Here is a 22,931-nt window from a genome sequence, read left to right as displayed (position 1 = left end):
ACTGATTGTGTCTAAAAATTCCCTGAGCAGAAGCAGAGGGAATTCATCACCACTAAAACTGCCTTACAAGAAATGCTGAAAGAATTTCTTCAAGCTGAAACAAAAGGATGCTAATTAGTAACATGCAAACGTATGAAAATACAAGATACACTGGTAAAGGTCAACATGCGGTCAGATTCAGATACCCGTTAGGGTATCTGTAACATGGTGGTGTGCTAACTACTTAATTCTAGAATAAAGGTTAAAGGACAAAAGAATTAAAAATATCTATAGCTTTAACAATTAGTTGATGGATAAAACGATGAGAGAGAAGAATGGGAACTTTATTTTCTGGGACTTCTTTCTCTTACACTACAATTAAAATGAGAGCAAGTAAGAATTTCTGTCTGTTTTCAAAAGCATGCTGGAGTTAACACCACTAGAATATAAATATCTCTGAATTAAAAAAGTTTTAAATAAGACTGATTGATTTTGCTAGATAATTACCACAGGATGGGTATTTTAACTAGAGTCATGGTTTCCAAACCATTTAAAAAATATATTACACTGATTACAAACAAATATTATATGGAGTTATAATTTGTAGAATAGATAAAACCTGGACTGCTCAACTTGAAGCAGTGAGAGGGCCTGGAAGCCTATGGATGCACAGAACACAGTTCGAAAAGCACTAGACTGAATAACAATGTCACCCCAGATCATCATACCTGTGTTGGCTCTTTCAGAGTTTCAAGCAATTGTGTGTGGACAACACACCCCATCAAAGTGGTTTGTATTTTTCCAGTTTGTAGCTAGAGATTCTTTCCCCCAGTGTTATCCTGACCCTTAATTATAGCTGTTTAGCTGTTTGTAAAAATATTTTCCCACAGACACGGTAAATGTTATTAATAAAGGTCAAGATTTATCTCCTGAAGTCCAAGATGCCAAGAAAATCTGAGTATATCAGCATTTTAAGAATTCACCTTGATTTTAATTTATTTTTACTTGATGGAATATGACGATAGCTAATGCAGAGTAAAGACAGATGACACCTATCAAAGTAAATTACAGTCCTTACCAACCACCTACAAGGACTGTTTCAGTCATTTACACGCATATCACTGTAAGAAACACTCAGGCGGGCTGGTCTTTTGATCCTGAGTTGTAGAAGGCAGAGAATGATTCTTGCGATGTGATTACGTTAACTTGGGGCTACATTCTTGGTTCTTAGTCTGGTTAGGAATAAGAATACTTTCTTTTGTATTTATTTATTTTTTTTGTGAGGAGGACCAGCCCTGAGCTAACATCCAATGCCAGTGCTCCTTTTTTTCGCCGAGGAAGACTGGCCCTGGGCTAACATCTGTGCCCATCTTCCTCTACTTTATATGGGACGCCTCCACAGCGTGGCTTAACAAGCGGTGTGTCGGTGCCCGCCAGGGATCTGAACTGGGGATTCCCGGGCTGCCACAGCGGAGCGCGCACACTTAACCGCTTGCGCCACCAGGCTGGCCCCAGGAATAAGAATACTTTTAATTTTAGCTTTATAAAACTTTGTCCATAATTCACGAATTGTCTTTTACCTCTGGCAGAGAACTCTTCACATCTAAATATGAAATATGTAAATTATATGTGCAATCAAAATGATATGGTACAATAATTGAATCAGTTATTTTGCTTTTATGTCACAATTTAGACTTGTGCTTTAGTTTATGATGCTAATGAATATAATAAAATCTATTTCACAACAATGACATTCAGAATCAAAGCCATATTAACGACATGAAAATATAAATGACATGCAGGTAATAGATCTTTTGGCAGTTTTTCAGGGAAAGGTTTTCCTGAAGCACTTCTACATTCTACACGGCAGTTACAGTAGATGTTAGGAATAAATTAGTTTTTCATACCATGAATTAGATGGACTTCCAGGAAAGAAAATTTTTCTTGGTTAAGTGTATTTTGTGTTTCTTGGTGGCATCAGATTGTGATCATGATACTAGAAGAGAAGATCCATAGTGCACACACTTCAGAAATATTTGAATGTTAGAAAGCTAGTAATGTCCCTGGAAAGCCCTCTTTCCAGCATTTTGTCAGTTTGATTGTCAGTTTCTGGAGCTAAAGCATGTCAGAGTGAGTTACTATAACTATTTTGAAATGTGTGCTACCGATACAGAAGAGGCACTTTGTAAATGTTTACATTAGTGTTGTTTAAAGTGGGTGGTTGAAGTGTAATGAAATAGTTTCAATCTGAAAAGTGGTGAGGATAGTCACTGGAATGGAGACAAATGGATGAAGAAGAAAATAAAAGAAAGACTGGTGACTGTAGAGGCCAATGGAGCTTTCTTGACTTGGTGAACATATTTTGAATTGATTTTTAAAATACTCCTACACATTTCTGAACCCTGTTTTGGAATTATGCCTAGTCGCTGTTGGGTGTAGCCAACCGTTTTCTGCAAGGCTTAGAAGAATGTACTTTGTTGAAGCAGCCACTCTTTCTTCTGTTCCTGTTGCCATTTAAGCCTCGCATATAGGGTTCACCACAGTATAAATGTCTTAAGTTTATGTGTCAGTTACCATTTTAAGAACACAGTTCAAACTTTATGTCATATTGTTAGTACACAACTTAGTACCTTGCACACAATAGGTGCTTAATGTATGTTTATTGACTGAAAGGCCCTGTGTACACCTATATAAATTCTACTTATCGGTTAAGACTTGGTTTAAATCCCACACCTTTAATAGAACCTTTTTTGACCATCCCAGATTAAAGAATTACTGCTTACACTCGTATTTAAATATTCAAAAAATTATCTTTTAACTGGCAATTACTTATTTAATCTTGAATTTCCCACTGGGTTGCAGGCAAAAGTGCTACAGCCCTCCAGGACTACTGTTAGCCTCCATGACATTAATATGCAAATTAGGAGAAAGTGCCGTTCCCTACTCTCACCCCTTTGGGTCAGTGCACAGCTTGAGAAGATGGACAGCACCTTTGTGAGGAGAAAAAGAAACTTCATCCTCCAGGCAGAAGCAGCCCTGTGCCAGAGTGCACAGTTCCAAGGGAGTGTGGGCAGGATTTCAGCACCTCTCTCTCAGGTATCTTTGTGCAGTGCACAATCTGCACAACTGTGTACAGCAGTCCAAAGCATAATAAATGTTTTGATTGGATTAGATTAGAAGAGGTCTCCTGGGTTGCAGAAAGCAAACCTATGGGGAAGATCATGTACTATTACTTTTTGGGCAGTTTTTGGCAAGTACTAAAATGTGGTAACACCTCAGAAATGGACGTTTCAGTGCCTCAGAGTTTTCCTATGTGAAACTTCTTAGAATGAATCGAGGGGATGTTTAAACCTTTTATCCTACCGTGAGCTCTACTGTTGTTTGGCTACCCATTCTGCAAGGATAGCAATTGCTCAATGCTAGAGAGCTATCAGTTTACTCAGAAGCAATAATGAGTTCACTGTGAGACTCAAACTGTGCGTAAATTGTGTGTGTGTGTGTGTGTGTGAGAGAGAGAGAGCACGCGCACACAAGCACTGATTTTGGAGTTAGAAATGGCCTATCTCAAAAATTGTTCTAGATGTGAATTTTGACTTCATTTGAGTTGCACTGAAATAACTTGGTAAAACTTGTTTTTATTTCGTTGGTTTTCTGGGAGTACACACTGCATCTCTTGGCTATGTCTACTACTTCTGTAAATTCAATGTGACATACTGTAGGGATAGCAGGCTGGCTATGCTTTGAAATGATCCATCAAACATTGGAAATGTCAATTTGTATAGGAGCAAAGAAGCAAACAGAATCCAGAGAACTGAGGCTAATTGGAATCTTAAATTATGTTTCTTTTCAAAGGTGGATACTCGGTTCATTAGAAAGATGGATTTAGCTGAATTCAGCAAGTTGAACTAAAGTTTGTAGACCCCACGAGCGTGTGGCGTTGTTTTATTGAGGGATTCATTACATCTATCGGTAGCAGCCCTGTCAGATAAGTAGTTTCCTGCTTGGGCCTGTTCACAAGGAGCTCCTGTTTGTCATTTGGTTGCATCCTGTGACTAAGCTACGTAATAAAATTTTGAAACTCGATGTGCTTTAATTACAAAATGACCGCACCCATGAAAGATGTAAAGTCTGATTTTGAAAATGGAGCATTATTTTTGGTTATGATCTCATGTTCTGTCAAAACAAAATAAAACAAAAACCCGAACCATACCCAAACAACACTGGATTCATTGCACTGAGCTTTTAGATACGAGCATCCTTGACCAGGCCAGACAGTGTCTGTTCTGCACCCCCTGGGAAAGGCTGGCCTTTCACAGATTTAAAAAGGGACTTCCTAGCTGGATCCGCTCCCTAGGGATGTTAAGCAATACTGTATTCAGGGCCAAATTATCAAGGCTGAAGTCTCAAGGTTACCCAAGAAAATGAGGAAATACAGTAATAAAGGGTAAAAGCAATAAAACCATGGTTTCAACTTTCCATTCGTTTGCCAGCAGGTATTAATCTCATATGCATCTATTACTAGCTTGTTGGCCTCCTCTATGGTTATTAGGGTGTTAGTAGCACTATGTTGGAATTTTTTTCCTTCCTAAAGCATCTTTACTATTGAATTTGAGTGCCATTACATATCTGAATACAAAATCATTGAAATGCAATTGGAGTCATACGTTACCTTCAAATGCTGGTGTTTTAGTTTTTCTTCCTCTATTTTCAAACGCTTCTGTGAGATTTCTTCCTGTATTTTTCTTTTATCCTGAAATAAAAAAGTTCCAGCATAATCTATTTTTTCCTTTTGCTTACATATGTTTCCTTGGGGTAGTTGTCATTATTGAACGGCTGGCCACCAGCGTGCCCCTGGCATGGGTATGAAGCTGCTTTGGAAACTAATATTTCAAAGCGAAGGAGAGCAAAGGGAGACATTCAAAGCATTTTGCTGATGGAAAATGAGATAAGGTCCTTTTTCAAAGAGAACTTAAAAATATTGTAAAGTCTTTCCTTCCACTCTCCCCTTTCCTCTCTTCCCCATTAGTCTAGGGAGATTGAGCTACTGAATGATGCAATGGAAAAAGTGAATTTTAAGGAGGGAGTTTTGAAATAGGCATGAGGAAACCTTGTGAGGAGAGAGGCCATTCCCGGCACAGGGCTGAAGAAACTGCTGGATAAAAGGTCTGCTTATGTGGGAAAACAGGATAGCCTATGGCGCATTGGAAAACTAGGAAGCCAGAAAGTGAGACTGTTTCCTCCCGTAAGCCTTGTTATGGGAAGACAGAAAAAAGGGATTAGATAATGCATGTTAACGGTAAGAGGGCTTTTAGCTGAGGTTAAAAAAAATTCATGGAGTGATATAGTATCTTTCACCAAGTTTAAATTGCATTAACTTAAAAAATCCAGATAGCACAACTAGTAACACACAGAGGTTGTACTTTTTAGAAAATATAGCATATATGTTAAATAGACAGCCTGAGTTTGATTTCCGGTTCTGCCTTTTACTAGCTCTGTGTCCTTGGACAAAATCCTTAACTTCTTTGTGTCTGTAAAATGAGGATAAGAGTAACTACCTCATAAGATATGAGTATTAAATGAGCTAATATATGTAAAAGTTCCTAGAATAGTGCTTGCACATAGTGCTCTATAAGTAGTTGTTAAATAAAATTAAGTAAATAAACACATAACTTGTTAATCTCATAGACAGAAACATATTAATTTTCATAATGCTTCGTTGGTCTGAAATGTTTTCAAGATTCCGTCTCGGGAATTGTTTGAGACATTTTACAAGCAATGCAAGAAGATCCTTGTTTCCTTATTTTGACCAGAGGTGACATTATTTTCCATCTTATTTACAAGAATTAGTTTTAAATCTGCTTTCAAAATTGAAATCTCCCAAAGGATAAAAGTTTGTTGCCAATGAAGATATCTAAAAGAATTTGAAGCAGGCTCAGAAGGTAATTTAGAAGGAAGAGTGCCAAAAACACTTGGCAGCATTATTGAAGTAAGTGCATGGCTTCCTGATGTGACTCCTTTGAAGATAAAAACTCTTTTTTGATGTATAAGTTCAGGTACATTTGTTGAAGAAAAACAACACGTTGCTCTCCAACTTTATGTCATGTTTCTCTTTGTGTATAAGAAGAATATATGACTTCATTGGTATTACTTTTTAAATTTCATAAGCAGCTCTTTTGAAAAAAAATAGCTAGGCAAAAGCATGGATCTTCAGAATAATTTCTTTGGATGAAATCTGGTCATTAGAAACAAAAACTCTGAAAACCTGTGAGTCAATTCTCCACTATATCTAGAAGCTGTTATTGAGCAAATATTAGTAATATTTTAAATGTATCGTGCCCAACATTTTGATAAGCATTTTACAGGCACTATTTCACTTAAAGGTCATAATAACAAAGAGATATTGTAATAACTTTTTTATTTTACAGGAAAGGAAATGCAAATTTACGGAGATTAACTAATCCAAGCTCCTACAACTAATTAGTGGCCGAACCAGTGTTTGAACCCAGGCAATTTGAGTTCAGCCTCCACGCTCTTAGCCAATTCATTACACCACTTCCCTGAGTGGGAAATTAGTCGAGCTTCTCACAACTTCTCTTATTGTTCTCTCCATTATGAAGCACTGTGGCCTGGAGGCAGTGCCAGCACAGCCAGCAACAGGAGTGGGGCCTCTCATGGGAGGGGGGCACATTTTTAGTTCCCTGCATGTTGTGTGTAACCATCCACCTTTCTCTATGGATAGCCCAGAGAGAAGAGCACGTTATGTATGTGTGATGGTGACTGCTGAAACCAGCAATGCTTCCCCACCCCTGCCGATAGCCAGTTTGGGCTGGTTTCATCTTAGTGTTAGTAATAAGCCAATGAAAGCTGTGGGTAGAGGCAGGGCGTCTGAAGGGTTTTGGCAACATGGGTTATAGAAGCGTTGCTAAGGAATACCGTACCAATGTTTTGTCTCTCAGAGGTAATGTGATTCCTCTCTCATATTAGTCTAGGTAGTTAAGAAGGTAATTTTGTAACATTATAAGCATGATCCTATTTTAAGATAGGAGCACATTTTCCTCACAAGATATTCATCAACAGCAAGTTATTATCCTTTTGCCAAATTTCATAAGGATCTATAAGCATTACTGAAAAATAATATGGCAATAATTTAGTTTTATTACGGCAGAATAAACTACAAGTCAACTTTAAGTTGTATATCTAGCTCTATTGCTAGTGTACCAAAAGTTATCATAGCCAGATAATTCCTTCCCAAATTACCACGGAACAAATAGATGTGAAAGCCATCTGCTTCCCAAAATTTCCCCAGAAGCTTGAGCATCTCTATAGATACCTGTTGCAACTTGGCACATCAGATATTTATTACTGTTAACCATTATGAATAACTTAAATTGCTGCTTACTTCTTCAGTGTTCAACTAAGGCAGACTTTTTGTTCAATGAACAATTGCCTAGATTTTCAGCTGTCTGACTTAGAATATTTTAGCAGTTGACACCCACAAATTCCAATTCTGTAAAAGGCTACGTCATAATTATTTTGAAAATTAATTTACTTTTTGTGCAATGATAAAGCTATTGTAACCACCCATGATTCAACGATATTACCGCAATTACATACATAATAAAATAAGCACAATACTTAGGAGTGTAAGTATTTTAGAGATACGATTGATTAACAATTAGCTAGTATTCTAAAATGCCTGAATCTGTGAAGAAGGCAAGATTGATCCTGAGTTATTTAATGATGAATTTATCCAATACTTAGGTACTTATGTACAAATACTATGTTCAAGGTGATGTTAGGAGTTGTACGATGTTTAAAAATTATTCAAAAGTAGATACTTTTGCCAAGGAACTTATATTCTCATAAAGAAAGAGAATCATTTGTACAAGTAACTATAGTCCAAGAAGTAAAGTGATAAATGTCATTACTAAGATATAAGTGAGGTACAATGAGAGTTGAGGGGAGATAGGGAATGGCTGCTTCTGGCATATAGTTAGGAGAGGCTTTGAAGTAGCATCCCAGTAGGGTGTGTTGGGTATCTGCTGGGGGGCTGGGGTGTGGGGAGAAAGGGCAGTCAAGTCAAGCGCTCAATGTGATCAAAGACCTGGAAGTAGAAAGTTGGGACATTATTTGGAACAGCAAGTCTGGGATCTAAGTTGCCATACAGGGAATAGTGGGAAATAAAATAAGAATAATAGGATGAGGATAGATCCTCAATGGGGAATACTGAATGGCAGGACAAGAGGTTTGGAATTTATTTAGGTATTGAAATAGGGAGCAATGAAAGGTCTTCAGAGGGATAGGAATGATAGAGTTAACACCATCTTTTTAGAAGTTTAATCTAACTTCATTCTGCAGTGGATATTGAAGGAGAAGAACTTGAAGGGGAAAGTCAGTTAGGCTACAGCTCATACGTAAGACCATGAGAGCTAGAACAAGAGGTGGTAGAGGGTGTGGATGTCAGAGATATCAAGGAGTTAAAATTGGCGTGACTTGGCACCTGATGACATTTGGCTGCGGGAGAGGAAGAAGTTAAATGGGAGTACAAGGCTTTTATGCCTAGCAAACTGAGAGGAGAGCAGAATCATTCATAGAAATAGGAAATACAGAAGGAAGAAAGAGTTTGGGAGGGAAGATGGTGGATTCACACGAGGTTTGAGGTGTCTTTGGGACCACCAGGTGGAGTTATCCGGTAGGCAGTTGAAATGTTGGATGGAGAGAGATCAGAAGAGTCGGAGCTAGAGACAAAGATGCGAGAGTTTTGGGAGGGACAGCCGAGGCCATGAGACTATGTCAGAGCACGACAGAAATTGTTTCGAAAAGACAAGGAGAGCTAAGGACAAACCCACATTTAAGGAGTATAGGAGGAAGAGAATTTATATGGAAGTTTATTTTGGGGTCGATCAGATATTATTTGTAATAGAACTTGGAGAATTGGGCCCATTCAATTAGTCAAATAGTTTCAGATTCATTCTGCTAGAAGTGTAGTATCTTATAACTTCATGACTAGCTTTGCTGACATTTTCATTGCCTAAGGTCTCAAAAGAACAATAATAGAAGATGTTTTTTTGAATTTAAGTGCTACCAACAATGCAGAACTTCCTGGTGATGTGCAAATAATGGTGACCTTGAAAGAAAGGGATGTGCTAACACGATATTCCTAGAACAGAATCCTGAGCATAGTTAGAAGTTTACCAGATTTTGATGAAAGTAGATTTTAAAAGTTCTTGAAAAAAATTTTTGAAAAATTCTTAAAAAAAAATCGAAAAAGGGGCAAACTTTTCAAGAGGGAAGATAGATCATGAAGAATGAGCAATTTACGAATGGAAATATGGCTACCCAATTACAAATGACCGCAGGTGAAAAGGAAAGAGCTACTATAAACCAAACCAAACCAAATAGTTTAATATCACTGGGATCTTCCCAATGAGCTCATGAAACCAAGACTGAGGATAAGCAGGTGGTACCTATTTGTAATAGTGTAAATAAGGTAAAAATTCAGGATGATGTAAAGATGTGAAAAACATTGAGGGCACAAAAAGCATATGTGTATAAATAAATACATATAATTAAGTGATGTTGACCTCAAAAAGATAAAGGTGATAATGAGATGCTGAGATGCGTAGTGTAATAATAACATGACAGAGATACACTAGAACTATGACACTCCCATTTTGCTTTCATATTTTTGATTAAGGAGAATAATCTTGATTCTGGAAAGGGTAGAACAAATATGCTTAAAGGGGAATTGAAGTCCAAGAGGAAACAGCACTGAAGACAGAGCTCCTTGGCCTCTGATGGTCTCATTTCAGGGAGCAGAAAAATTTCTAGACATAAGAGAAAAACATTGTCAAGTAATCTTGGAATCTTGGGTGAGTGAAGAGGTATCAGAAGACTGAAGGTGGCAAATGTCCCAATTCTTTGAAGATGGAAAAAAGTGAATTGTGAATATTTAAAGACTGGTGAACTTATTGGTTAATCCCTGGCAAAGTTGTAGAATGAATTATTCAACGATGTTGTATTTAGACAAAGAATGTCTGAGAGAGAGCATTCGATTATTAACAACAAAGCATTTAAAACTGACTTTATTTCTTTTGCTTAATTTTTCAAGATCTGCAGATGATGAAGATTATGAGGGTCATAACAATAGCTAACATTTATTGAAAACCTTTTATGTGTCAGGAACTACTTAAAGAACTTAAAGTTATCAATTTATTTAATCTTCCCCAAATTTCTATGAAGTGGGGACTACTTTAATCCCCATTACGTAGGTGAAGAAACTGAGGAATGGTGATATCTAGATCATGGGAATTCCATATTTCTCAGTTTTAGCATGACTTAAAGTTTCTTATTTTATTCTTTTGGTAATTTGTGTAAATGTGAATAGAAAGGAATATTTATTTGAAAGTGATTGATTTAACATTTTTTTAACCCAATGCCCTGTAAGAAGATATAAAAAACTAGAACTAAACCCAATAAACAGATAAACATAAATGTATTTAGGTAACCTTCTGAATCAGAATTTCAAGGGTTAAGTGGGGCTGGGCTGGAAGATTTATTGTTAAAAACTGCTCCAGGTAATGTTAATGATTAGCCAGGTTTGGGAACCAATGAAATAATAAATGACCAAATCAAAATTTCAGAACATTTTGTCTGTTAGGAATGATGGACCCAAATTAATGAATAACTTCATTATTAATAAATGTAAACTATGAAACGATAATATGTTAATTGTAGAACATTTGAAAAATCCAGACAACTTTAAAGAAAAATATAAAAATCCCCCATACTCCCACTACTTTAGAAATAACTATTGTGTACATTTTGGTACTTTTTTTCCAATCTTTTTTTAATATACCCAAGCCACAGATACGCATGCCTGCACACACACACGGGCAAACCACACAAGGAGGCCCATACACAGAGTTTTGTGTTCCACATTTTGCACTTAATATTGTGTCATGAACATTTCTCATGTAATTAAATGTTATTAGTAAAAATACTAAATTTTTTTTAGAATGTTGTAATTTGCTTAATTGGTCTCCCCTTTTCTGCCTTTTAGGTTGTTTTACATCTTTTGCTATTATAAGTAGTTGTGTGATGAAGTTCCTCGTACATAAATTTTTGACCACTTTTTTCTGATTATTTCCTCAGGATAGGTCTGTAAAAGTTAGTTACCTAGTCAAGGGGTAGGGATGTTTTGAAAATTCTTGATACAGATCACTAAAAAGACTTCAGTGAAAAGTTGTTGTAACTTATATAACCACAAAACAGCGTCCGTTACCTCACGTTTACTACTTATGAATATTACAAATAAAAGATCCTTTAGCAACTTGAATAGGGCAAAACAATATCTCATTTTGATGTCTTAATGAGATTTCTGAGATTGGTGTGGTCAAATATTAGTCATAATTTTCTTGATTGTTTGTTTTAATTATTTTTTATATCACCTGTTTGTGATGTCTACCGTTTTTTCTGTAAAGCCTATTAATTATTTACCTATTGATTTATAAGAGCTCTTTGAATTAGAGATAGTAACCTTCTGTTTGCCATGTTAGTTGTAAATAATTTTTCTTATTTGCCTTTTAATTTTTTTTTTTTTTTTGGTGAGGAAGATTCACTCTGAGCTAACACCCGTTGCCAATTTTCCTCTTTTTTTTTTTTTCTTGAGGAAGATTAGCCCTGAGCTAACATCTGTGCCAATCTTCCTCTATTTTGTATGTGGGATGCCGGATGCCTCTACAGCATGGCTGATGAGTGGTGTAGGTCTGTGCCCGGGATCCAAACCCACAAACCTGGGCTGCCAAAGCGAAGCATGTGGAACCTTAACAACTCAGCTGTGGGGCCGGCCCCTCCCTTTAAATTTTATTTATGGTGTTTTTAGAAGTACTGAAAGTTTTTTTTTTATTTCTTTGATGTATTAAAAACATACATCATCATCTGAGATACAGTAACTATTCATCCATACAGTATTTTCTTCTAGTTTTCTAAAGATTTTTTAAAAACTCTTTAATCCAGCTAAATTTATTTTGATTTATGGTAAATGCTGAGGATCTAATATTTTTTCCCAAATTTTTAACTAATCTGGTTTTATTGAAGAATTCTTTCCTATTCATTTACTTTTATTTTTCATTTACTAATTTTATTATTTAATAACTTTTATCATTTGTTAATTTTTTTTTTTTTTTTTGCAGGGAAAGAGTCACCCTGAGCTAACATCTGTTGCCAACCTTCCTCCTTTTTTTTTTCCCTCCCCAAAGCCCCAGTGCATGGTTGTATATCCTAGTTGTAAGTCCTTCTAGTTCTTCTGTGTGAGCCGCTGCCACGGCATGGCAACTGACAGACGAGTGGTGTGGTTCCATGACCAGGAAAGGAACCCGGGCCACTGAAGCAGGGAGAGCACAGAACTTTAACCACTAGGCTGTCAGGGCTGGCTCTGCTAATTTTTTATGTAAATTAGGGTCTGGTTCCAGGTAATTTGTATAGTTTCTTTAATTATTGATTTTGGTACTAATACTACATAGTTTAGATTATATGCCAATGAGGTAAATTAACGTTTTATTGGGCAAGTTTTCCTTTATTGCTCTTATCTAAAATGTCTTGATTAGTAGCAGTATTTTATTTTTCCAGTCAGACTTTGGACCATTTTGTTAAATTCTGATAGAAACAAATTGAAAACCCAACTAAATCTTTACCCCTCCTCACGCCCCACTAATTCCGGAAAACCAACCAACCAACCAACCAAGCAAACAAACAAACAAAAACAAAAAACCACACGCCCTGATAGAATTTTAATAGTGACTCCTAATAGTAATTATCATTATCCAGAGATAATCAGAGATCAATATTGTTACATATGATTTATATCTGCATGATATATTATAGTTCATATAAAATTGGAATTGCTTTTTATATTTTTAGTAATGTGACAGTTCTTTTAACATATCATGAACACGATGATATACCATGTCATTAAATAGTCTTCTAAATTATTTTTAATGGCTGTATATTATTCCATATTATATATATATATACACATATATATGTATGCACATATATACGCACTATATCTATTCAGCTCATCTCTATTTTTGGACATTGGATCTGCTTCCACTTTTGTACTATAGGAAATGACTTTGTTATGTTATGAACATCTTAGGAATCCATCTTTTCACTTTTTATTTTTCTTTAGTATAACTTCCTTGTTAATGAAATTCTAGGTCATAGGATGAAAGTTTTTGAGTTTTCTTTTACCAGTTGCCAAATTGTCCTGTTTTAGCAATTTCATGCTGCCACCAAGAGTGAATAAAATGCCTCCTTAGAGATTTTGATTGGAATTGCCTTAAACTTATAAATTTGGAAATACCTGACAGCTTTTTTGTATTCAAACTTCTTGTTAAGGAATGGTGTGCTTTTCCAGAGACATATATTACATTGATTAGTCAAGTTTCATTATATAAACCCTGTAAATTTCCTTAGTAGGTATAAAAGTATAAAAGTTTCTTCATGTACATTTTGCACATTTCCTAAGTAGGATTATTTTTAGATTTTAACAGTATTTTTAAATTTTGTAGTTATTAGGAATGGGATATTTTCACATTACATTATCTGACTAACTATTGTTTTTCAGAAAGCTATTGATTTTTGTATATTCATCGTGCATCTGACTACTTAACTTTCAAGTTAACTCTTATTCTTAATTTTAGAGACACTGAAGCTGAAGACTAGAGAGTTTATTAACTTTCCCGAGTCATATGGTTGGTCCAGTGTTGGAATTGATGTTGAAACTAATTTTCCATAACTCCAAAGGTGATGCTTTTAATACCACAGCTTATCGCTTTCCAAATATGTCAGTAGGAATACAATTCCCCAAACATGGGATGTTATAGGACTAAGGGGCTCTGTACTGGTCAGAGTCTTCTGTTCAACTCTTAGCATCGAATTTTAAGAGTAACAACTGACATTTTGAAGAGTGTCTAGAATGAGCCCGTGGTATGAGGAATGATCAAAATTAAGAAAATGAAGCTGTATAGCTTCAGTGGCTAGAGTCATGATAATTGGTGGAAGTTGAAGGAAACCAGATTCTGGTGCATTTTGTCAAAACTCTTAGTACAGAGAGCTCTTCTCAAACGGAATGGAGTGTTGTGGGAGCATTTGATCCACCTGATGCTGGAAGTGTTCAGGGAGAAGCTGGGTGAGCGTATGGTATAAAGAGGATGAAAATGGGGACAAAGAAGTCTCTAACTTTCTCCTGGTCTTATGATTATTTCTGTGTGTAGCTTTGAAATAACTTAATTCTTAAGTTAGCCGCGGGAATTGTAATTGTGGTTAACTCTAACACTTATGGGGTGAATTAAAAAGCACAGATTTTCTAAACCTCATTTTATCCAGTAACTTTAGTCTTCTCTCCCAGTATTGCAACAAATTCTAACATATCTCTAAATAGATTCCAGTTTGTGTTCTACTCTTGAATTCCTTACTCTTGAATTCCTTTGTCTATCCTTTCTTGCTTATTCTAATGAATAGTGACAAAAAAAAAAAAGATAACAAACATAAAACTAGCCCTTGAATAATCAAGGGTGATTGTAAACTTGTCTGTGTCAGCGAAAAAAAAAAATCTGTTAGCAGGCCAGACAGTCATTAGCTTTCTCGCCCTTTTCAACTTGATGGTAGTCATTCATTCATTCATTCATTCACTCATTGACGATGTTTTTGTTTTTGTGCTCCAGCTAGCATTGAGCTCAGTGTTGGGAGCTGTGAGAGATGCAACAATGTCTTTGCCTTAAGAAATCCTGGCTGGAGGGAAGAGACTGTGTAATGAAAGTGAGATGGGGAGAAAGTAAAAAGGCTTAGAATATGGGATGCTCTGAAAGATGATTCTGTCCCAACCCTGTTAAAGCAATAACAAATGCTTCTGAAATGGCATCGCATTCTTTCCTTTCCCACTTTTACTCCCAGCAGACTGGGAGGCACTGCAGGGGGAGAAGGACTGGTTTAGGTTAGAAAATGTGGTTAAATGAAGCCGAACTTCCAAGGGTTCTGCTCCGCTTCAAACTCTATTCATAAGAATGAATAACAGAGGAAGTTCTGATCAGGGGTTGAGGTTTGTGGTTTTGATGTTTATTAGAATATATTGTGATGTTGTGGTCAGAGAATTTGACAAGCAGAAGAATGGATTCAATTTCTACTGTTTAACTAATCCCTTAACTTTTTTGGTCTTAGGTTTTCCACCTAAAAATGGGCATGGTAACATCTGCTTTTGAAAATACTCGTAGAACTGTTTGGAAAATGAGATATAGATGTGAAAGTTTTATTTTTATTTTTTTAAATCCTAAATGTTATGAAAGAATAGGTGCTATTATTATTGTTATTAATCTCAGAACTCCTTTGCTTAAGAGGCGTCCTTTATGTTCTAGATTTGTTAGCATAGATTGATTTTGAATAGCTGTTGTAGCTCATTTTAATATGTTGCATCATCCTGTGTCAATCACAGATGCAGTTACACCTTGGGAACTTGGTACTTAGGACGGGAACCAGTTTCGATTTCCATTCCGAGCTTCAGAGAATAACCTGGTTTTATGTCTTAAACGGCTTGACAGAATCCACTCAGTCACTGGGATTTTATGTAAAAACCGTTAAGTACAGATCTCATTCAAACTGCTCTTATGGTGTCTTAGGAAAGTAGACATCCCCCCACAGGATTCCGGGTGAGGAAGCTTCCTGAGGCAGTAAATTTTTATGGAGTCTCTTTCCTACATGATACCACTGCCATTTAAATAAATTAAAATGATCTTATTTTATTTTAAGAGAAGCTAGGTAGTTTGAGACTGAAGATTAGGACATGAAAGTCCTGTTTCAATTTTAGCTCGCTGAACTATACTGCACTCGCTTGGACTCTAGACAGACTAGGTGCTTAGACTCTGATTTATTTCAATCACAGTTTTCTAAAGAAGCAGTTTTTCCTTTTGACCATTCAGCAATGTCCAGAAAGTTCATGGGGATCCTTGTCAGTAGAGGGTTTGCAAAGTAGCATTATCATTCTGTAGCACACTGGAAAAACTTTCCCCTATTATCAAAAAGCAGTTTCCTTAATAAGCTATCAAAATTATTATACCTCATCTTTGTGGGTCTGCTTTGTGGGTGGGCTATTATGTTTGGCAAAGAAATGTGGCATAGTACATTTGTTTGAAGAAACCTTTCCCTTTCTGGAAGAAACATGTAATCTCAGTACAGCCCTGTGGAAAATTGTGTGGAGGCTTTATTGTTTGAATGTTCTGGCACAGGACTTTATTTAGGAGATTCCTACCTCTCCATGTACCATCGTGATGTGAATGTCTTTGGATGCTCACGACCAGTTGGGAGTTCTTCCTGTAACTTTGTCTTAACCGTGAGGTATATGGGAACAATGGTGCATTATGCATTCTTTTAGCCGTTATTATTTTAAGAAGTCCTTAGAACTGTAAATAATACAATGATCCAAACACACATTAAGGTATACCTTTAGTCAAGATCCAGGCTGGCTTGCTCTTGTTTTCACTCTTGCATTTGTACAGGCAGAGTGAATAGGGAAAAAATGCATATGGCCAGCCTGGGAAATAGAATTAGGGCCGGCTTCTTGGGCAGGTGACCTGTGAAGTCACACACGGCACCACACCCAGAAGGGCCTACTGCTTAGCTGTTTGGGTTTCTTTTTGTTTTTTTTTTTTGGTGAGAAAGATGGTCCTCGAACTAACATCTATTGCCAATCTTCCTCTTTTTGCTTGAGGAAGATTGTCCCTGAGCTAACAGCTGTGCCAATCTTCCTCTATTTTGTACATGGGATGCCGCCACGGCATGGCTTGATGAGCGGTGTGTAGGTCTGCGCCCGGGATCCGAACCTATGAACCCCGGGCTGCCAAAGCGAAGGGTGCGAACTTAACCACTACACCACCAGGCTGACCTGCCAGCATTTAGTTTTAATGCTGTTAAACTTCTGCTGTTACTATCTTGAAATTCTGAATATTTTTGAGCAAGAGTCCCCACATTTTCATTGTCTACTGGGCCCCATAAATCATGTAGCAGGTCCTACTTTGAAGTCATTAATTGTCTTATTAATTGTTTGACGATCCCAGATATTGACAAAAAGAGAATGAGCTGAGGTGGAGTGTCCAGTGACAGGCAACACGTGCCAAAGAAATAACTAGAACTTTGTGTGTTTATGTTATTGTTTTAATGTTGGTCTTTGCATTGGGTAGATTTCTGTTGTATGTAAAAAGCTTTTTGCCTCCTAAATTCCTATGTTTCCAAGTTTGGAAAAAAATTCCTTGGGAGTGGAAAGAAACAGGGAGTGGATCCGGGGAAATGTGAGAGCTCCTTATTATTTTGGGTCATGAGCAGCTTTGGCCGGCAAATCTGGCTCTGTTGCTCAAATTCCAGCATCAGGACTTTATATGGCTCCTTTCCAAATGGAGTCGGTCCTAGGCAGGTGCTTGTTCTTGTGATTCTTGCTATTGTCTAACTTCTGACAGAGCTCACCTCCTTCACATCTGTGCTCAAATGTCACCCTCGGTATGAGGTCCATCCTGACCATTCTACTGCAAATTGCAACCCACTCCCACCGCGCTCCTGACACTCTGGATTCCCCTTATTTCGCTTCTTTTCTTGTAAATCCATAAGACTTGGGACGAAGTAGTGTTATGGTGCTCAATAACCATTAACTGAATAAAGGAATGAGAGAATGAGTTGATAACACACATTCCTAACAGTGAAAGGTAAACCTTGATGAGACTAAAAATGGCAGCTTTATTCTTAACCCCTTTTTTCCCCTACTGGGTTTGTTCTGTGATTGATTCTAGTTCTCAGAATTCTTCTGAGCTCATCCCCCAAACAGTACTCTTTTTGCAAGTCTATGATCTCTAGCCAGTTTAAGATCCAGGATTTTTCCAGTCAAAGTATCCCCATATTATTTAGTAACAGTATTTTCTAACGTCACCCTTGGAATGGAGATAAGACAATACGTTCCTTGAGGAGGATGTCAACAGTCTAAGAGATGTTACTGATCCTAAGGAGATCTTTCTATTTCTGAGGGGAATTCATGTGGGTCTTTTCACTGTTCTTCAGTGTAGGCCATGTTTACTTCCAGAGAGGAACTCCCTAGGGATAACTCTACACTCCTTTATCTCCCTCTTTCCAAGAATGCTGGAGATATTGGTATCATCACTTCCAGTAATATCAAAAGTGAACTTCAAATTACTAATCTACTTCAATAGTTCTTCTGTTGCATAAAAATCAGCTATTTGTTCAAACATGTACTAACTTGAAAAAAAGCCTCAAAAAACTTTTTAATCTAGGTAATATTTAATCAGTTTGAAGCAGCCCTGTATTTGAGTGATAGTTGAAAATTGAACTCTTTGGCTAAGAGATACTTTGACTATTAATTTAGTAAGGGAAGAGTTGGTACATGGATAAAGCAATGAAGGAGGAACATGAGAGTAAGTATGCACCATAGAATCCATATTTGATACCCCTGAACTGAAATACCTTCTTTCAAACAATTGTTTCTGTGTACTTTCATAATTTTATTTTTACTCTCTTTAAGTCTTTGAGAAGACTTCTGACTAACATAAAATTCAATTTACTGATAAGAGAAATGAATGGCACCATCACAGTTATTTAGTTTTCAGCCTGGCACTTGGTTTTGTCAAACTTTAGGCGTATACATTTGTTTTTTTCAACTCCTTGTAATGGAAACAAAGACTTTTCGGACGCTTGAAATCAGGTGGAATAAATACAACAGTGAAGATTATTTCATTTCACAGCCAGGAACTGGAAGAAGAAATTTTAATATAAAAATCAAAAAGATCTTAGAGTGTACAAAATTTTCTTTCCTAACAAAATGAAGTCTGTGAGTTGCTGTGTTTGGGTACATTGGGCAATTGTCTTATGGTTTTGTTCTTGAAGTATACAAAAACAATTTCTGTGTAGGGAAATAGGAGGGAAACAGTTAAAATGAGAAGATTGTCTCTGAGTTTTAGTCTACGTCAGAGATTTTGAATATTTTAAGTACTTCCAAAAGTGAATAATCCCTGCAAACTCTCTGGATACTGGGTGTTTTCATTTTCCCAGGGGGAAGGGGCATAGCTGAGGTGGCTTCCTGGGTAAGGCAAGGGTGGAGACAGTGGCATTTCCCAGGGCATCCAGGAGGGAGAGGAGTGGATGTGTTGTTTCCATGGACACCCCACTGCTCCATTTTCCCTCGAGGTGGTGACAAATGTGACTGGACTTAGCCTGGTGACTGGACTTAGCTAGTGGAAATTTTGTTGCCATAAACTTTTCCCAATTTTTTCCTTACAACCTTTATACAAATATATTACTTCCAAGATACAATTACTTCGTGATCTTACTTTGGAGACTTGCTTAATTTTTTCTAATGGGACCTATTTAGGCTAATGAAATCATCCAGAAGGAGTATTTTTCTAATCATCAAAAAAAGAGCACACCAGTATATTCAGGAACCTACTTACTTTCTTGTCTGCTTGTAAAGCATTCTGACTCTTGTTCAATGTCTACTCGCATTTGGAGCCCTCAGTAAAAATTCCTAGTCTTCCTGAATAACAGTATGCGGTCATACCTTTAGAACATATGCTGCTCTGGTACGACATGTTATAAGGTGCTCTAGAAGCAAAAAGGGCTTAAGCAAGGAGTGCTCCAATTCAAAAAGGAAAATGCGGAACAAGGCACTATGTGTGTATTTCGTTGGATACATGATTTCATTGAGTTAATTAGGAGATAGACGCATCAGGAAAAGCGGAGCTTGTGCCCACACAGCTCACACAGTCTAATAAAGTAACCTTTACACAACAGCTGTGATGCAAAAGGCCCACGCCAAAAACAACAGAGCAGGGTCAGTTCCTGTCCCTTAGAGCAGGGCAGCTGAAATGGTGGCCGAGTTTAACAACAAAAGAGAACAAAGCAAAACAAACAACAATTCAAATCCAAGTTTTCTGAAGAAAGGAAAGTGGACTAATTGGAAGTTAGACATGTCAAAAGCATTGTCTTACGGAAAAGTGCCAACCTTATCCATGAACTTCTGGCTCCTTCCTTACCATTGGCTGAGAAAATATTTCAACTTATTGAATCCTTTCTGGGTGGAACTGAGACACTGTCTCTATTTAATAAAAATCCTAAATTGGGGTTAGCATTGTTACTTATGGTATGGTAATTTGAAGAGCAAAGAGAAATATCCTCCTACTCACCTTGATTTAGCGTTAGTTTTTAAAAAGTACTCATTTTTTCCTGACAGCTAATGTCAGTGGCAGAAAATGCTGAGAAATTGGGATGATGATTTCCAAAGTTTCTTTTCTTAAAAAAAAATTATATCATAAGTTGTAGCTAATGATAAATGATTGTACCACGGATTTCCAAGTTACTGCCAAATAGAGGATTTTATAAAATTAAAAAAAAAAAAGCTGGATCATTTAAGGAAAGTAATTCATTTCTTGCTTTGACTCTTTCCCAGAACAAACACAAAAAACGCACTATTTTTCTTCCCGGTATTAACAAAATATTTTCCAAATCCATTGCACTGCGTGCATTGAATTCCTTTATCAGGATCTAATTCAGTTTGTGACTCTGCTGGAAAGTGATATCTTAGAATTAACCTGATGCGTGCTTTTCCCTACTTTTCTCATGTTTAACGCTTAGTTTAAGTGCAACAACATTCATTTTAATTCTGTTAGGCTTTCTGGAATATACTACCACACTCCAAATGAAAAGTTTCAAGTCATTTGTTTTATTTCTTTTTCCTTCCCCCTTTGAAAAGATTTCAACTTTTTGGTGTATTAATTGTTTAAAAAAGTTTCCAAGTTGGGGATCTGTTTTTTGATCTCATGTCAAATATAAATTTAAGGAAAAACTGCATTTTTAAGGTACACAGAAGGTGAATGACAGTTAAGCAAGCTGCCTTAAAAGCTTCTGATCGCTCTTTAAAATGTAGGCACAGTTTTTACAAAAATCAAGAACCTGAGCCCTGCACTCAGTTTCCGGAGCCCAAGAGTTACAGAGGGTCACGAGGGTTAAGAGAGCGGCAGAGGCTCGTCCATGAAAGGTGACAGTTGTGTTTTTCCACTTATGGGGGCTCCACGGCAGGGGCAGCTAGCAACGTGTCTGCCTGCCCGTTCCCCTAAGCAACCACCTCCACGAGTTATAACTGTATGCAGACTTACTGTGATGGCCTGGAGTCTTCCCTTCACCAGCTCGGCTTCTTCCATTCTAGAGGTCAAGGACAGGCAGATGAGGAAGAAAATCCAAAGCTACCATAAAGCGGGATCCTCCGTGGGCAGAGGAGCAGGGGTGAGAGTCCTGGAGAAGCAGGGAGAAATCCGCTCTTTGCACCAGTGGAGAAAAGCAGAAATCCCCGGCTCGGCAGGAGCGTCTCTGAGCAGATGTACAGATCAGGCCAGACAGAGACATGTAATGAGGGTGTGCTGGGGAGGCAGACGCTGAGGCTGCTGGCACGAGTTGACTGACAAGTTTGAACGGCAGCGGCACAAGCCCTTTTCCTTCAGGAGCTGCCAGCTCTTTGTTGTAATGTGCACAGTTAGCAATGCACATTTTCTCATTAACTGTTCCTTACCCACTTCATTGTTTTCTAGGAGTGGCACAGGGAACTCACATGCTGAGTGTTTAATTATCCTCTGCTCTGGCGACAGATGACCATCTCTGTGTGTGTGGGTCTGTGTGTGTTTGTACAAAGTTAGTTCACCTACACTCTCGTTCAGAGTTTACTAGGACAGAGCTTCACCTTGACCCGGCCAAATCACTTGCTTGCCTTCCTTCCTCAGATGGGCTTTAGATAATAATAAGAAATGCTGTAGTTACTTTAGAACTAGACATAGTGGTAAATTTATATCAGGCTGTCCTTCTCTCTTCCTCCTCTTCCCACTGCAGCAGTTTGTTTCAAACTTTGGAATCTTTAGGTCATGGAGAAACCAAAGGTGTTAACGTGACTCTGTTAAGAACTTGGCCCACCAGCAGTGTTCCGTGTGGTTTCAACGTCACATACCAGCCTCTGTTATTTCTTGTCTTGGATTTCTATGGAATGCAGTTCTTTCTTGGACCTTGTTCAGAAATGACACTCTCGGCTTGCAGGCAGGTGCCCATTTTGACCTCACCAGTTGTGCAAGAGAAAGGAGTGAGCCTTTGAAAGTGTGATGAGACATTCTGTAACTCATGCAGTCTGGCACTGTGTGGATGTTCTCTTGCCCTTTAGAAATAGGAAGTCAAGCCCAGTGAAACTCTTAGGTCAAAGCAGAGGCTGGGAAGCTTTACAATCGACATTGTCTCTTTTCTTCCCCTTACCATTTCTTTAATTAAATTTTGATGTGGTAAACCCTAATTACCATCTACCTCTTTATTATGTGTTTGGATGTTATCAAACACCTTCATATCAATATTCAGCTGAAGAGATTAAGAGGGCAACACAAACATTGAACATATGGTTTAATTTCCTTTGCATTGTTAATATCAATAATAATAATAGCTAATATTTGTTGAGTACTCTCAATAGGCAAATGCTTTACATCTTATTTATCTTACAAGGTGCTGGGAGATAGGTGCTGTTATCCCTATTTTTAAAATGAGGACAGAGGATCAGAGAGGTGATTTGCCACTTGGCTAATAAGCAGCAAAGCCAGGATTGGAACCTAGGCTGTCTGGCTTTATAATGGCCATTCATCATGGCCTGCCCAAGGAACAGGGCAAGGTGAGAGACAGGCTGAAGATAAAATCAGTCTTTATGAGAAAGAATTGGACCCCCAGCCTCCTCCTCCATCTAGCTCCCAGAACACTTACAGCTGGGTGCAAACCCCTCAGGCAGAACCCTATGGGAATCTCCTCTGGATAAACTTGGTGGCCCTAGTGAGAAAAGATTTCCCCATATTGTCATGTGGAGACACCCAACCATAGAACCCTAA

The 22,931-nt window shown here is 37.6% G+C and overlaps 1 protein-coding gene across 1 annotated transcript in view; it reads right to left on the bottom strand.

Moving 5' to 3' along the window:
- The window catches only part of PALMD (palmdelphin), a 49,323-nt gene extending 27,847 nt beyond the window's left edge, over nt 1-21,476 (bottom strand). The window contains exons 1-2 of the mRNA XM_058538613.1: nt 21,183-21,476; nt 4,649-4,729 (exon numbers count right to left, since the gene is read on the bottom strand). Of these exons, the coding sequence (XP_058394596.1) occupies nt 4,649-4,729; nt 21,183-21,227 (126 nt within the window). The 5' untranslated portion in view covers nt 21,228-21,476. The remainder of the gene's footprint in view (nt 1-4,648; nt 4,730-21,182) is intronic.
- Between the last annotated feature and the right edge of the window lie 1,455 nt (nt 21,477-22,931).

This window comes from Diceros bicornis, chromosome 4 (assembly GCF_020826845.1).
Source record: "Diceros bicornis minor isolate mBicDic1 chromosome 4, mDicBic1.mat.cur, whole genome shotgun sequence".
Taxonomy (NCBI): domain Eukaryota; kingdom Metazoa; phylum Chordata; class Mammalia; order Perissodactyla; family Rhinocerotidae; genus Diceros; species Diceros bicornis.
The sequence above is the reverse complement of the archived record's forward strand: the minus strand, read 5'-3'. Positions and strand labels throughout refer to the sequence as shown.